The sequence below is a fragment of the Drosophila santomea genome, chromosome 2R (genome assembly GCF_016746245.2).
Source record: "Drosophila santomea strain STO CAGO 1482 chromosome 2R, Prin_Dsan_1.1, whole genome shotgun sequence".
In the NCBI taxonomy this organism is placed as follows: Eukaryota; Metazoa; Arthropoda; class Insecta; order Diptera; family Drosophilidae; genus Drosophila; species Drosophila santomea.
In genome coordinates, this window is record NC_053017.2 from 12176724 (window position 1) to 12190363 (window position 13640).

Here is a 13640-nt window from a genome sequence, read left to right on the forward strand (position 1 = left end):
ATGCTAAATACAGGGTGCTTCAATGAACGCAATACAGGGCTTCTTGAGCAGATTACTTTTATTACAGAAGGGTATTTGCCAGCTATTGTACTTTAGTTACAGGTGTTTTCATTTGGGGTTTATTGAAATTTTGACAGAAACAGGAATGTGACTGGGCAAATCGTTTCGTTCAGCAGCCTTCCAGCTCGCTTGGAATGGGAATCTCGTTCTGGATGGCGAACTGCAGCAGCGCCTTGTACTTGTTCTTCCAGTTGGAGACCTCACGGCGCACCTGCTCGTTGTCCTCGTGCATCTGCTCCAGTTCCGTCCACTCGTACGACTTCTTAGTCTCCAGTTCGTCCTTCTGCTCGATTCTCTTGATGCGGCAACTGGCGGCGTATCCGCGATTCTTTAAAGTTCTCCGGCGCTGCTTCATCCGGACGATCTCCTCGCGGTTCAGACCACGCATCTTGAGGGTCCGATTAAGATCCCTCACTGAAATGCTCACCAAATCGTCATCGGTAATATCCGGAATGGGACATGGCGAAAGTGGGGCCTGAAAATCGCACTTCTATCAGCGTTTTCTTTCCTCTTTCAATATATTTTCAATGTACGTACCAGGGATGACTTTCTCTCACGCTTTGCTTCCATTTTTGCTGGCTATATTTTATTTTTACGGCTACGTTTACAATTTGCTAGATTTTTCTACCTTTTTTTGCGTTGTTATTGTGCGTCTTCTTCTTCTCTACCTGCTGGTGGCCATTCACAGGAAATGTTTAAGAGTTGCCAGATAGACAGAAAGACTAAAGCGGGTAATTTAAACAAACTTAAGCTAACGAAAACCCTATTTTAGGGTCTCAAGCAATAAGCATTTATATATATTATTAAATTACTTATAAAGCAGGTCTTAAATGTTGTTACAAATAAAAGTTCATAAGTAACAAAATGTGATGTATAATGTGTAAAGCCTAAAACAAATAATAATTTGTATTAACTTTTCACTTCCGTGCATGCTGCTCTTCAAAAAGGTGGCAGCGCTGATAAAGCCAACAAAGCTGTCTAACACTAGCAGCTTGTGCAAAGTTTTTTCCCTTAACGACGCCAACAGTTAGCGGGAAATACTACTTTATCCTGCCGATGTCAAGTCCTTATCGCTCGCCATGAACTCACAGGTGATGTACCACAATGTGCCAACACCGCCGGGCAACGTATCTTTGGCAGCTGCCGCTCCCGACGGCGGTTTGCTGTATGCCGGCATTCGCTGCATCAACTACATATCCGCTCCACCGGCAAACGGAGAGCAGCCCCAAGTGGTGACCATGTCGACGCGGATCAACATTCTGGCCCTGGATGTAAGTCCCATGTGGGGCGTGGGCAACGGTGGTCCGACCAAACCGTTTGCCATTGTGGGCGACGATCTAAGTGTTCAGGTATGGGACTGCGCATTGGGCGAAGCCGTCATCGGGCACAAGGCTCATCAGCATCAGCACGAGGCGCGAGATGTGCGCGGCGTGCACCATACCACCAACTCCGTGCTGATGAGCTACCTGGCCAACGGTAACATTTTGTCCATGGACGCCAGCGACCTGGTCATCTATTGTGTGGCTTCCAACACCTACTGTCGTCGTCCCACTTTCATCTCGCCCCGAAATCACCAGCTCACAATGGTGCGTTGTTCCCCCTACAATGACAATTTGTTTGCCGTGGGAACGGCAATGGGCAATGTGCTGGTCTGCGATCTGCGAAAGATGAACATCGTCTACAAGTTTCACGGCCACAAAGCGCCCATCTGTGGCTTGACCTGGCGGGAGGTGCTTGCTCCGCAGGACGAGCTCATTAACGATCTGGCATCGAGAGCTGAAGAGTGGCGAAGCCGAAATGGAGCCCAGAAGGAGAAACCCAAGTCAAAGCCACCACCACTGACCAAATCCAGGGCAGCCGAATCCGACGACCCCTTCGACATATACAACTTTGATCATTTAGAGTGTGAGTTCGGAGCACCTGTAGCTGATCGTCGAAAGTCCTCTGAAGATTGCGGCGGAGGCTTTGTAGGCCTGGAGAAGCCAACCGGTGCCGCTGTCTTGGATTTTGTTGAAGCCTGCGAGAGTGTAAAAGCCGATCTCTTGGCCAGTCGCCAGGAGGAGAAAACGCAGCATGTGGAGGTCACCCTGAAGGACTGCGAGCCCACAAAGCCCACGGGTCCATTAAGCGATGCCAGCACCAATAGCAACAAGCACGATGCCAGTGACTCAACCGAGGGCAGTCTCGAGGTCATCCAGTACAGCTCGTCCAGTGATGATGCCGTGATCGTGGATGGCGAGGCAGCAAAGCCCAAAAGAGAAGTGCTGCACCACATCTACCATCAGGCCGAGGTGCATGCGTCAGGAACACCGCAGACCAAGTCTGAGCCGCAGAGTAATCTCCAAGTGGTGCCGGCCATCAGCACGGAGACCATCAGCTCGACATCCGTGAACAGCGCTCGCCTGGAAACGCTGCTCGTGTCCATTGATGGAGATGAGGTGATGATGATCTGGAATACCAATACGGGGGCGCATGCTGGCAAGAACTACAGCAAAAGCAAGGCGGCAGGTAGGTGGAAGAGAAAAACCATTGAAAGCCATCATTTAACTTTGATCTTTTCAGGCAAGCTTAACAACGTTTACTGGCTGAACGACCAGGTCATTGTTTCCCTGAGTCGCCATCAGTTATTCTTTTGGTCAGTGGAGTTCGACCGAAAGATGCTTCGCTACAAGATCAGCAAGGACAAATCCCACAGCTGCCATTTGCAGGACATCGTGTCCTTTGCCTGTGACTCTAGCAAAGAGATGATATGGTTGTGCCGAAACAATCGCCAGATTGGAATGATGAATCCTCAAACTGGCCGGGTGGCTGCCTTTTACGGAACAGTGGCATTTGGAGTGCGAGCGATGGCCGAGTGCCCAGATGATATGAACAAGTAAGCTAATGTGATTATAATCCCAGCTTGGATGTTATTGAACTTTTTCTCGATTAGAATCGCGTTGGGTTGCTCGGATCGCCGCGTGGCCTTCTTTGATATATCGAAGCTCTCCACCAGCTGCTTGCCCATCGACAGCGTTTATGTGTCCAGCAACGTCTACTGCCTGGCTTGGAGTCCCAACTGCTTGGAACTGGCCTTTGGCACCTTCGATGGAACGGTATGGCTTTGATTATATCGGCTTTATTTGATACTGAAATGAAATACCTAACTCAACAACAGGTGGGCATCCTTGATGTGGAGCGCATGAAAGTGAAGACCCACTTACGGACGCCGCACAAGAAAGAAGTATACTCCCTGGTGTGGCAGGACCACTTTATATACTTTATCGTGAATCGTGTGCTAGGGTTTTTCGACTTAAGCAAATCCAAAACCGGTGAGTATATGTTTTGTGCCCAATTACTTATGTTGCCGACAGTTGTAGGTTTGATTCTGTGCATTGCGCCTTCCGTAACTAATATTGGTCTGCGAGTCGTTGGTCTGCTGCTTACGTATATTGGCCAAGTGGATTGTTTCCCGGTGATAGTCCCACGCATTCCACGTTACGTTTATCCAGTTGGCTGGCGATAGGTCGTTGGTGACGACCATTTCTGTTTGACCCTGAAAATCTGTCTGCTTCGGTGGCTCAACTATCACATCCTGCAGTTCCTGCTCAATCAGCGCATCGTCCAGTTTGAACAGCAGGGCTAGGTTGGCATTGTTGAAAACAACTTTTCTGAAGGCGGCTATGAAAGGCTCGAATCGTAGCTCCGCGAATCGAGCGTATCTTGGGTCCCGGAAACCAAATGTTATGTCCACGTTGGAGCACAGTTTTCTGGTCACCTGGGCCGGCATAAGCAGGCCGTTGGTAATCGTCATGGCTAGAGAGCAAAACTCTTTTATATCTGCCTTATTGAGCTTGCAAAAATTGCCATCGGTCTGCAGCTCCTTCACGGCATCCATGCGCTCCTCAAAGGTGCAGACCTTAGGCTTCTTTATCCGCTTATGAAGCGCCTGCAGCTCGGCAATTGTAGCTTTTGTCAAGGTCATTAAGTCGTCGACCACCAGTGCCTCCACCTGATCTCTCAGCTTGTTTAATTCAACAATGTGGTTCAGGAAGTTGCTCAGATTCCCCCACACCTGAGAGAGGTACACAAAGTGCGGCTGAAAGCGCAGCGAAATTAGAGTTATTCCCACAGAAATTAATACTTCACTTACAAATATGAGCTCCGAATCAATGGCGGTGCGCATGGACAGGGTATCGTCAATCTTACAGATCACACATTGATATCGCTTTTGCTCTACTTCAATTAGGTACACTGTCTTCTGGTAATGTTCGTTCAAAGTCGTCAGACAGCGGTGTAGCATAAAGTAGGTCACCGAAAACTGGTTCAGCCGATCCAGGTGCTCGAGAGGCACTCGGTAGGTCAAGGTCTCGTCCTTATGATCTATATTAATGAGTTCATCAAGGGCCGCCTGGCAAGTGGACTGCATCTTGACCGCCCGCCCCATGCTGTCTGCAAAGGCGGCTTCCGTGTTCTTCTGGGCCATTTCCAGATCATCAACCACTAAGAAGTGTACAGAATTAAGAATTAAAGGCTGCAATCTGAATTGGTTTCCCCTATAATCACGTACCACTTCTTACATTCTCTCGATCTCCATCTGGGCCATCGTTGTTATAGATGACAATGCCGCCCACGGTGGCCGACAAGCGTTGAAGATACTCTAGCCGATGGTACTTCTTCTTCAGCACATAGTTCTGCAGGTCACTTCGGCCGATGACGCTGTTGAGAGCCTGGGCAGTCAGCTTAAGGAGAACATGGTTCTTGGGTGAGCCCAGATTGTAGCAGACGACTATGAAGACCTGCATCTTTGCGAAGAGCTGGTCCAGCTGCAATTTACTGCAAGTCTCTGGATACTGAAGGATATCCTTGATGAGCAGCTGCAGTTCCGTTTGGAACTTCTCCTCGTACTGCTTCTTGACGTATTCCAGGTCTATCGTTACTCCATTTTTCATTACCCAAGCCATCTTCATGTTGGCCATAGTGCAATCTTTCGAATTCACATAGCTATCCACGATTGTATTTACGAACGACTCAATGGCACAGGCGGTGGGCTTATTGAGGTCGCACTTAAGCAGACCTTTGCGCCGATCTCGCGCCAGCAGATGAACCATGTAGATGACGAACTCCTTGTCGACCCGCAGATCCAACTGATGGAATCGCTTCATAATGCGATGACCAATGCTCACTAGAGTTTTGTGCCGCGGCATTTTATGTTTATTTAACAGAACAATTGAATTTATTTCGATGAAAGGAAGTGTGTAACGTGATTGCTTGCTAAGTTTTTGATACTTGTTAGTATTGTTGCCCTTGGCTACAGTTTAATCGATTTCATTTTCTTAAAGTAGCGCCAATTACTCGTGCCATCGAGCTTTTAGTTTCGGAGACCTTTTAAGCTTGTTTTAATTGTTTCCCACAAATCACTACAATGGTCACACAAAAGAGTTTGGACCTAAAAGAGAACAATAGACTTTAAACAAAGAGTTTTTCGTCATTCTGGCTAGATTTAATTGTTGTTTAAGTTAGCTTCAGTATGTAAAGTAAAATCTAATCAAAGATTACTCATTTGTTTCAAGTATATTTGAATTAATTAATTAAAAATATACCACTCCTATTTTCTTACAGAGGCCACAGTTGTGAACTGCATTTCCCGACCCAGTTACCTCAGCGTCCGGGATTCGTTCCTTTTTGTTGGCACCGATGATGGCCTGCTGCAGCTCCATGAGCGAGATTCGGGTATGGAGAAGTCGTGGACACCATTTATCCGTCAATCTGCGTTGCTTGCTCGGTATGTGACCGATATAGCCTGGTGCCCGCTGGACAGCAATAAGTTTGCAGTGGCGGGCAACGAAAAATCCGTGTTCGTGATGGAGTTCCAGCCCACGGAGCGCAACTGGAAAACGCTTCACACATTTACGGCAAACGCGGAGAAGGCGTCGATTACCTCGCTCAAATGGAGCCATGCCCAGAAGCACTTGCTGCTTAGTTTCCACATCGAGGGAAAGGTGTGTCTGTGGAACTGCAACGCGCCAGAGAAGCCACCGCTAACCATCACCTACCACTGCCCCATGTGGTGTGGAATGTTTTTGCCCACCAACGAGAACATTATTATGTGCTCGGGAAAAGCGCTCTCCGTAGAGCTAATTGACATCAAGGACGCCTTGGAAAGCGACGAGAAAAGCATCTGTCCGAAGGTGGATGCTCTGTTGAACGTTAAGTGGGCCAGCAAATCGCTGACTCAGCCTTACGCTCCAGTTCTCACAGCGGCTGAAAAGAAACGACAGCGGCGGGATCAGCGCAAAGCAGCGGTTAAACTCGAAGCTGACGGAGCTAGCAAGGATCAGAAGAAAATCACTGTGTCAGTAACTGCAGCTATTGATAATCCTCTCAAAGATAAATGCCTGAAAGACACTGCCGTAGAAGAGATGCTAGAAGCACTCAGCCTGGACAAAGAGCATAAGAATCGAAATAGCAAGGAGTGTCCAAAGTGCAAGGAGTTGGAGGCCAAACAGACACCAGACAGTTTTCTCACAGTAAGTTATAAATATGGTCCTGAAATAACTGAAACCCAATAACGATTTTGCCCACAGCATAGCCGCACCTGTCTTTGCCTTACCCAGAAGGAGCTCAACAAAAGTGCCCTTGAGAAGCTGGCCATTGTTCTTACGGAAGACGCTGCCAAGATCGACAAGTCGGTGCTCATGTCGAAGCTGTTTAGCACCAAGGTGATGGCCAAGGAGCTAATTGCGGCCGAGTGTGAGTTAGCTTACTAACTTGTAGCATTCCAAATTTTAAAAATATAGATGATATTTCAGTGACCAATTTGAAGCATTCAAACACTAAAGACATAGCTCCACTTTGCCTGGCCATGTCCACGTTTAAATTGCGCGAAGAGCTTGAGCAACATATGGCCAACAAGACGCTCACCGAATGGCATCTCTCGGTGGCTCCCTCCGTGTCGTTTACGTAAGTGTTCGCGCTTTTATTAAAAATGTGTTTCACTGTCGTTGTTATTTTGTGCAGACTTTGGCAGGACTGCTGTCGCGCCTATGCCAAGCAGATGGAGGAAAAGGGCTTCATTATGCACGCAGCTACGTATCTGTTTAGCCTGGGAATGCAGTTGGAAGCCATCAATCTGTTCCTGGCCAATGAGTACTATAAAGAGGCCCTTGTGCATGCGCGCATCTGCTTGCCGGCCACGGATCCCCTGATCAAAACCATAATTAACCAGTGGCTCGAGCATCTGGAGGGGACAGGCAACTTTGCGGCCGCTGCTCTGATGTAAGTGACTAAAGCTAAACCTAAAATAAATATTTAAACATCTTTTCTAAATTTCCGTACAGATGCGTTCTGGACAATGAGATGCTGCGCGGCTACTCATATTTGCGGAAATTCCGCAATTGCACTCCGGAAATTGCCGAGCTAATGAACCAAATCAAACGGATTGGCCAGCTGGGCGGCGTTCTAGATGGTTGTGCTCCCAATGAGCCGATCCACAATGGATCCACTGCCGAGCATTAAGCCTTAAATCAACAATATTTTGTAAGCATAGTTTTAGCTGAAACAGGCTGTACTAGTGTAACTCATTTGAAATACCCTGAAACAATCATGAAGCTATTATCTATTAGCTAGGCATTTAAAAATGTTTTCCATGAATGTGATTTGTTTTCATACCTAGATAGCCAGAGACTGAGTGGAATTGAAACTGATTTATGTTGCCTTTGGAATACTTTTATTTTAATTTAATTTACCCTCGAGAAAGGAAAAGAATACAAGATACATATATCAACGGCACAATAGCTAGTAAACACACACAAATTGAATTTCGAATAAACGAAAACGAGAGAAAAAGAAACCCCAGCGAGCTTTAATTAGAACGAGCAGCTGTTTCGGCGGCCAGTAACCATCAGTTATCAGGCGTAAAAGCTGGCCCAAAACAAAAACTATGACCGTTAGGCCTCATTTTTGTCTGGGCTTTGGCATCAAATTATGCAAATGGCCGGGTTCCCCAGCCCGCCGACAGCATCATTGCCAGTTTTGGAATTAAGTTTTAATTGTTGGAACAAGAGTCAGGGCGCCTGAACTTGCTGCACAGCAGCAATAGCAATAGCAGCAGCAGCAGCAGCAGTGGCAGCGGCAGCGAAAACAAACGAAACCAACAGAAAAATTTAAATCAACAAACGACAGGCAAGAGCAAAACTCCAGAGCTCTGTGCTGGAAGCGGCTGTTGTGCTCTTCAGTTGCCAAACAGACGCCGTTGCCGACGCAGTGCTCGCAGAGTCGTTCGGCGAGCGAAGTTCGTTTCCTCAGTCTTTCGAATTTCACTTTTAACCGTTTGCGAGCGCGCCAAGTTGAAGCGTAGCCGAGCCGTACCGTTAGCGCGGCACGTTACGAAGTGAGTGACCCACACATATCGACCATTCTCACGTCCGTCAACTCTGACTTGACCTGGTGCTGGTGGCCTAACCGTTGTACAATTAAATAACAATCAAAATATATAATTGCATGCGAGCACATTTCGCTTTTGCGATGAGACGACAAACTACAAACGCTGGCAAACGCGTTCTACGCTCTTTATTTAATTTGTGCGCGCAGTAAAAGTGCCAAGAATCACGAGCTGCTTGGGTTGCTGATGGCGGTGATTTTGTAGTGTTGTATTGTGTGTGGCTGGCTGACTTTACCGTGCCCCATTAAAGTCGTCGTCGGTCGGGCGACGCAATTTGCATGAGCGACAGCTTCGAATCTTTTCAACAATTTGTACTACGCTGTGTGACTCAACGCTAAACAATTTCGTTGGCCCGCGTGTGTGAGTGCGTCGCTGAGAAAACATTTCTTGCTTGACTGATAATTTCTACGAGCCGCGCTTATTGTTCATTTAGTTTTTGGTATTTCTTGAGCCTGTTGTAACTGCTTGGGATGGATGGATGGATCGCTTGCAATAATAATCATAATGCGAAGTGAAAGGTACATTTTACAGCGCATCGATACATATGCTGGATATCCATATCCATATCCATAATATAAACATATAATAGCTGATTGCATTTTGAAACGCACACGGCGCAGCATAGCGGCAACGCATTGGATTGGCCTTTTCATTTCGATTCCATTTCGATTTTGCTGCGACTTCATAATAACAATTTGCATAACTTTACCGCTGCATTGTTGCCTATTCATGCATTCGCATCCACTGTTATTCATTGTTGCACTTATGCTATTGAACTCGCATGGTTAACAATAACGAAATGAAATGAAATTAATTTAATTGGCCGAGACGGCGGGGTAGACAATGCAAAATATTTTGAAATGTTGCTCGCATTTTTTCGGTCCCAGCGGGTTCACTGAAATTATGCATGTTGGATCTGCATAATTTCGTAATCCTCGCCGCGGAATGGGTGTGGCACTCAGTCAAGGGCGCTGCGAAATCGCTTGCCACCTTTTCCCGGCGCTGAGTGCTAATAAATGGTGGTCGATCGCCGTCGAAAACCCGTTTATGAAAATTACTACAGCATTGCCCCCGAAAAACCGGACAGCCCAGCGAGAATGAGTGTGTGTCCAGCTAATTAGCAATAAAACAAACTTGGCTTGCAATTCTTTCCGGCCATTGAAGAAAGTCACAAACACAGCCACAGCCACATTCAGCGCCATACCCACATCCACAGTGGCTGAGGAAAAAGCTGGTGATCGGGGTCTTGACTTGCAACGTCGGTGGAATGTCAATGGGGCAAGCTTGCCGCCCCAACACTTTAAGGTGCGCATATCCGGTGCGTCGCTCCTTTTTTGGGGCGCAAGACCAAGAGCACGCAGCCAAACCCATGGATACGCCTTCGATGACTATGATCCTCATCATCCTCAACATCATCATCATCATAATCGCAGAGAATGATGAGCATGATGAGCGCGGCGCACCTGCGTGCTGACGACATTGAGTCGACAAGTTCGTCGCCTCTATTTTGATGACGATGTCTATTATGGGCGGATTACCGTATCCGAATAAGCGGATAACTGGGCTCCGCGATGTGATGTGTTGGCGAGGCATCTCAATTGTTTACACTCCACAACACGATTTCGTGGGCCAGCCAATGGGATAATTGGTCTGGTTTTTTTCATTACAAGTACCCACTGAATCGGCTTTCTTAATGAGTGGAAATAAATCATTCGAATAACTTCCATACGCTAATTGTCTCACATTTCATTTGAAAACATTTGAAAACATTTTACTTTCGATTTTTCTTTTGCTTTTAAGATCCCTGTTTAGTTGCTTAAAGTTTCAATTTAAGTTTTGTTGTCTAAACTTAACGACTAGGTTATAAACATAAATTTGGCAGCACAGTGTAATTGATTAATAGGATAGCTAATGCCGAGCTTGCGAATTCAGTTGTCATGACATAAGGTGACTTGTAAAATAGCAAGAGGCAAACAGTTTCAGTCAGCACTTAACCAGAAGCTTCCCTCTTAGCACGCGACACCATTTGTTTAGGGTCAAATATTTGCTCGGCCGAGCAAACAAAAGAGTTGGACCACGAACTGGCTGTGTAGAAAAGTGAAAATCTTCTAAATTATATAGCACAGTCCGTTAGCCGACTGACTGAGAGTGGTACACTGCTGTGGTTTGTTTGTTTGTTAGTGTTTTGGTTTGTATGCGCGCGTACACATATGTGTAGCAGCCAAAAACAAGTTCGTTGCCTAAGTCTTTTGTTCCGAGCTGTATCGAACTGGACGCATCTCATCGCATTTCATCTCGGAATTCTCATTTCAGCACCAACCTAGCATGACACCGCTCAATTGGGCCGCTTAACGCTTTCATTCAACCCACAAGCGGTCTGGACTCGAAACCCATTCGAACATAACTAGAACTAGAACACAACGCATCGCATCGTATCGCACTACTGGCCTCCTCCTCCTCCTTTCAAAAAGGGGAAGCAAGGCCGCCACCCTCCCGCTAGCCAGCATAATTTCTCTCGAAAAACCGCATTCACACATTTCCTCCACCACAACCGCAACCGAATAACACGAATAATGAATTATCAGAAGGCCAGTGAAAAGCAGTCGCCGTCCTCATTGAAGAAGCGGCCGCCGGGCAGCGGCAATAGCATACAAAACTTTTGGAACGATCGCATTATGGAGCGCTTCATAAAGGCGAATCTATTCATTATCTGCTGCGTGGTTGCGGTTCTACTGCTGGTAAGTATATCTTCACCATATCGCCTCCATCTCTCAAACTCACTATATCTTTGTCTGTCTGTCCGTCGGACTGTCCGTTACCGTTATCAGCGTGAAAACTTTTCTGCTCCATTAAGTGAAAATGAAATGAAATCGTCTTTTGCGCAAATGTAAAAATTTCATCTCTTTTTTGTTGCTGACCAAGCTGACAGGCCAGGCAACCGACCAATTCGTTGAGGGAGGAGAGGTGGGAGCTCATTAATTGATTGATTGATGGTTGCGGAGCAAAGTTGTCTCCGGTTTTTATGTTTATGTTTTTTTTTTTTTTTTGTGCATCTATCTACATCTCTGGCTGCCATCATCTGATTTATGTTTTCGCTTTTCTTCTGCGAATCTCGGCTAATTTCCATTTCTCTTCCCATTGCGATCTCGCTTACCCACAGATCGTCTATCTGGGCGCCTTCTCGTGTGAGGTCTCGTGGATACTGGAGGCCCACGGCGAACTGCCCTTCGCCGCCTACACGCTCTGCTCGCTCTACTTTGTCATGTTCGTGGCCACCACGATCCTCATCCACGGCCTGGTCAGCGGACTCTGCTGGCCATTGTTCGCGTGGTCGGGCATCATTGGTCTACTCTCGATTCCCGAGCTGGTCTTTGTCATGATCATGACCACACAGCACTGGGTAAGTGGAATTTATGACTAGATCCTTACACTGTTAATTGTTAGTTGGTTAATAAATTCTCTAACACGGAAACATCCCAGTTAATTACAAAGTTTATTAGCCACTTATTTATAAATCCTAAAACTGAAACCGTTTCAAATACGATTATAATATTTCAACACCAGGGACTGCAATCTGTGCACGGACTGACGGAGCTCACCTCTTATCTGATTCGCCTCATCATCAACTGCTTTGCCCTGATCTGTGTGATTCCCACGGGCATCAGGTGGCGACGGGAGACCCAGGTGCTGAGTCAGCTCCAGGGATTGGCAACCAGGCTCTCCCTGCAAACACCAGCACCCAGTGTACCCATGACCAAGGCGGACTCCCGACGCTCCAGCCAGCGCCTGAGTGGATTCGAGAATGCCGGCTACCAGCTGTGCGATGAAACAGCTTCTAAGTTGCCACTGGGACCAGGATTGGGATTGGGCATGAACAATCAGTGTGGAGGCAGTCAAGCATTTGGCTCGCAGAACGAATTCAATGCCAGCATGTTTGCGCCCGCTTTGGCGCAGCAGTTCAACAATGCCACACTGATGCAGCGCGGCGGAGCAGGTGGAGCAAGTGGTGGTCATCGCGCCCAGTCCCTGATGGATCTGCGCTGCACTCTACCCGGAATGTACAATCCACGACATGTGCTCGATACGGAGGACAAAAACGCCAAGTACTTCAACATCACCATCGACGATCTGAAGAACAATCTGCAGGATTCACACAGGCCATCGCCGCCTTCGCTGATTGGTTCCACCAGCAACGATCCCATTTATTGCTCCATCGAACCCAAGCAGTTGACACCGCCGCCAGCACAGCAGAGGAACCACCATCGTCCACGCGGCACACACAAACAGCCACCACAGGGTAAACTGTCGCGGAATTGCGTCTCCCTGGAAAATCTCGACGGGATCAGCAAGGTGCAGAACGATCTGACAGCCTACGGCAACAATCTCCTCCAGAACTACACGCAGCAGCAGCAGTACTACCTGGCCATGCTGCTGCACCAGCAACAGCAGCAGCAGCAGTTGCACCACCCACAGCCAGGCGGCATTTACCGCAGGCCATCCAATTGCAGTTCCACTGGCGGATTCGCCGGCACCGTTCTAGCCCAACCGATGCAGCGACGTGGCTCCACGCACAGCCAGCAGATGCAGTATTATGGTGGCTTTGGCTACGCCAACTACGCCAATCCGTACATCACGGCCAACAGCAAGTTGTCCTTGGGCAACGAATCCGACGACTACCGGAAGTACCGCGATGTGGCACTTTGAGTTCGTTTTTGGTTCCGGATCCCAATCGATCATCAGTCAGCGTTTAGGTTAAGCTCACTAGTTGTAGGACATGCTCGATCTAGAATGAGATTCCTCGGAATAACGACCAAAGAGCCACAAACTAACTCAGTTTCAGTTCGTAGACTAACGTTACACTGGGAGAATCGTATAGCGCGTTTATACGCAAGTCAATTTCTAGCTACAATGGGTCTGCATTCAGTTGTTATTTGCTTAATGAATAATAACACTACCCATTTGCTAATAAAAGTGTACTTAATAAGAGACTCCATGGGGATATAATTGTATTTGCAAATAAAAATGAGAAATATCTGGCCTTCTCACAAATAGAAATAGATATTTCCAAAACAAGCAAACATCAAAGAGCAAAGAGCAGTGGAAGCTAGCAAGAGAGGCACTTAATGCTCGCATCTTGGTTACAACGAATCCCCAAGTC

General features: G+C 47.2%; 4 protein-coding genes across 7 annotated transcripts; 2 read left to right on the forward strand and 2 right to left on the reverse strand.

The window, feature by feature from the left end:
- Window positions 1-40: 40 nt before the first annotated feature.
- On the reverse strand, window positions 41-757 carry LOC120444419 (transcription factor MafG). Of its 2 annotated transcripts, none has more exons than XM_039624049.1 (2): window positions 598-757; window positions 41-535 (listed from the first exon to the last, which is right to left on the reverse strand). In XM_039624049.1, the coding sequence occupies exons 1-2, from the start codon at window positions 628-630 to the stop codon at window positions 170-172; spliced, it is 399 nt and encodes a 132-aa protein (XP_039479983.1). In that variant the 5' UTR covers window positions 631-757; the 3' UTR covers window positions 41-169. The 2 variants fall into 2 exon arrangements, with proteins under 2 accessions (XP_039479983.1, XP_039479981.1); XM_039624047.2 differs by having other exon boundaries at window positions 41-550; window positions 598-731.
- A 257-nt stretch (window positions 758-1014) lies between these two features.
- Window positions 1015-7891, forward strand: LOC120444408 (protein rigor mortis). The gene is made up of 9 exons (XM_039624029.2): window positions 1015-2568; window positions 2623-2935; window positions 2993-3155; window positions 3218-3371; window positions 5662-6569; window positions 6627-6792; window positions 6852-7002; window positions 7060-7317; window positions 7380-7891. The coding sequence occupies exons 1-9, from the start codon at window positions 1140-1142 to the stop codon at window positions 7555-7557; spliced, it is 3720 nt and encodes a 1239-aa protein (XP_039479963.1). The 5' UTR covers window positions 1015-1139; the 3' UTR covers window positions 7558-7891.
- Window positions 3163-5330, reverse strand: LOC120444411 (cilia- and flagella-associated protein 206). The gene is made up of 3 exons (XM_039624034.2): window positions 4610-5330; window positions 4193-4542; window positions 3163-4138 (listed from the first exon to the last, which is right to left on the reverse strand). The coding sequence occupies exons 1-3, from the start codon at window positions 5244-5246 to the stop codon at window positions 3395-3397; spliced, it is 1731 nt and encodes a 576-aa protein (XP_039479968.1). The 5' UTR covers window positions 5247-5330; the 3' UTR covers window positions 3163-3394.
- A 380-nt stretch (window positions 7892-8271) lies between the features above and the next one.
- Window positions 8272-13622, forward strand: LOC120447162. Of its 3 annotated transcripts, none has more exons than XM_039628616.2 (4): window positions 8272-9000; window positions 11068-11220; window positions 11643-11882; window positions 12047-13622. In XM_039628616.2, the coding sequence occupies exons 2-4, from the start codon at window positions 11158-11160 to the stop codon at window positions 13184-13186; spliced, it is 1443 nt and encodes a 480-aa protein (XP_039484550.1). In that variant the 5' UTR covers window positions 8272-9000; window positions 11068-11157; the 3' UTR covers window positions 13187-13622. The 3 variants fall into 3 exon arrangements, with proteins under 3 accessions (XP_039484550.1, XP_039484551.1, XP_039484549.1); XM_039628617.2 differs by having other exon boundaries at window positions 8272-8431; XM_039628615.2 differs by lacking the exon at window positions 8272-9000 and having other exon boundaries at window positions 10979-11220.
- The last annotated feature ends 18 nt before the right edge of the window (window positions 13623-13640 follow it).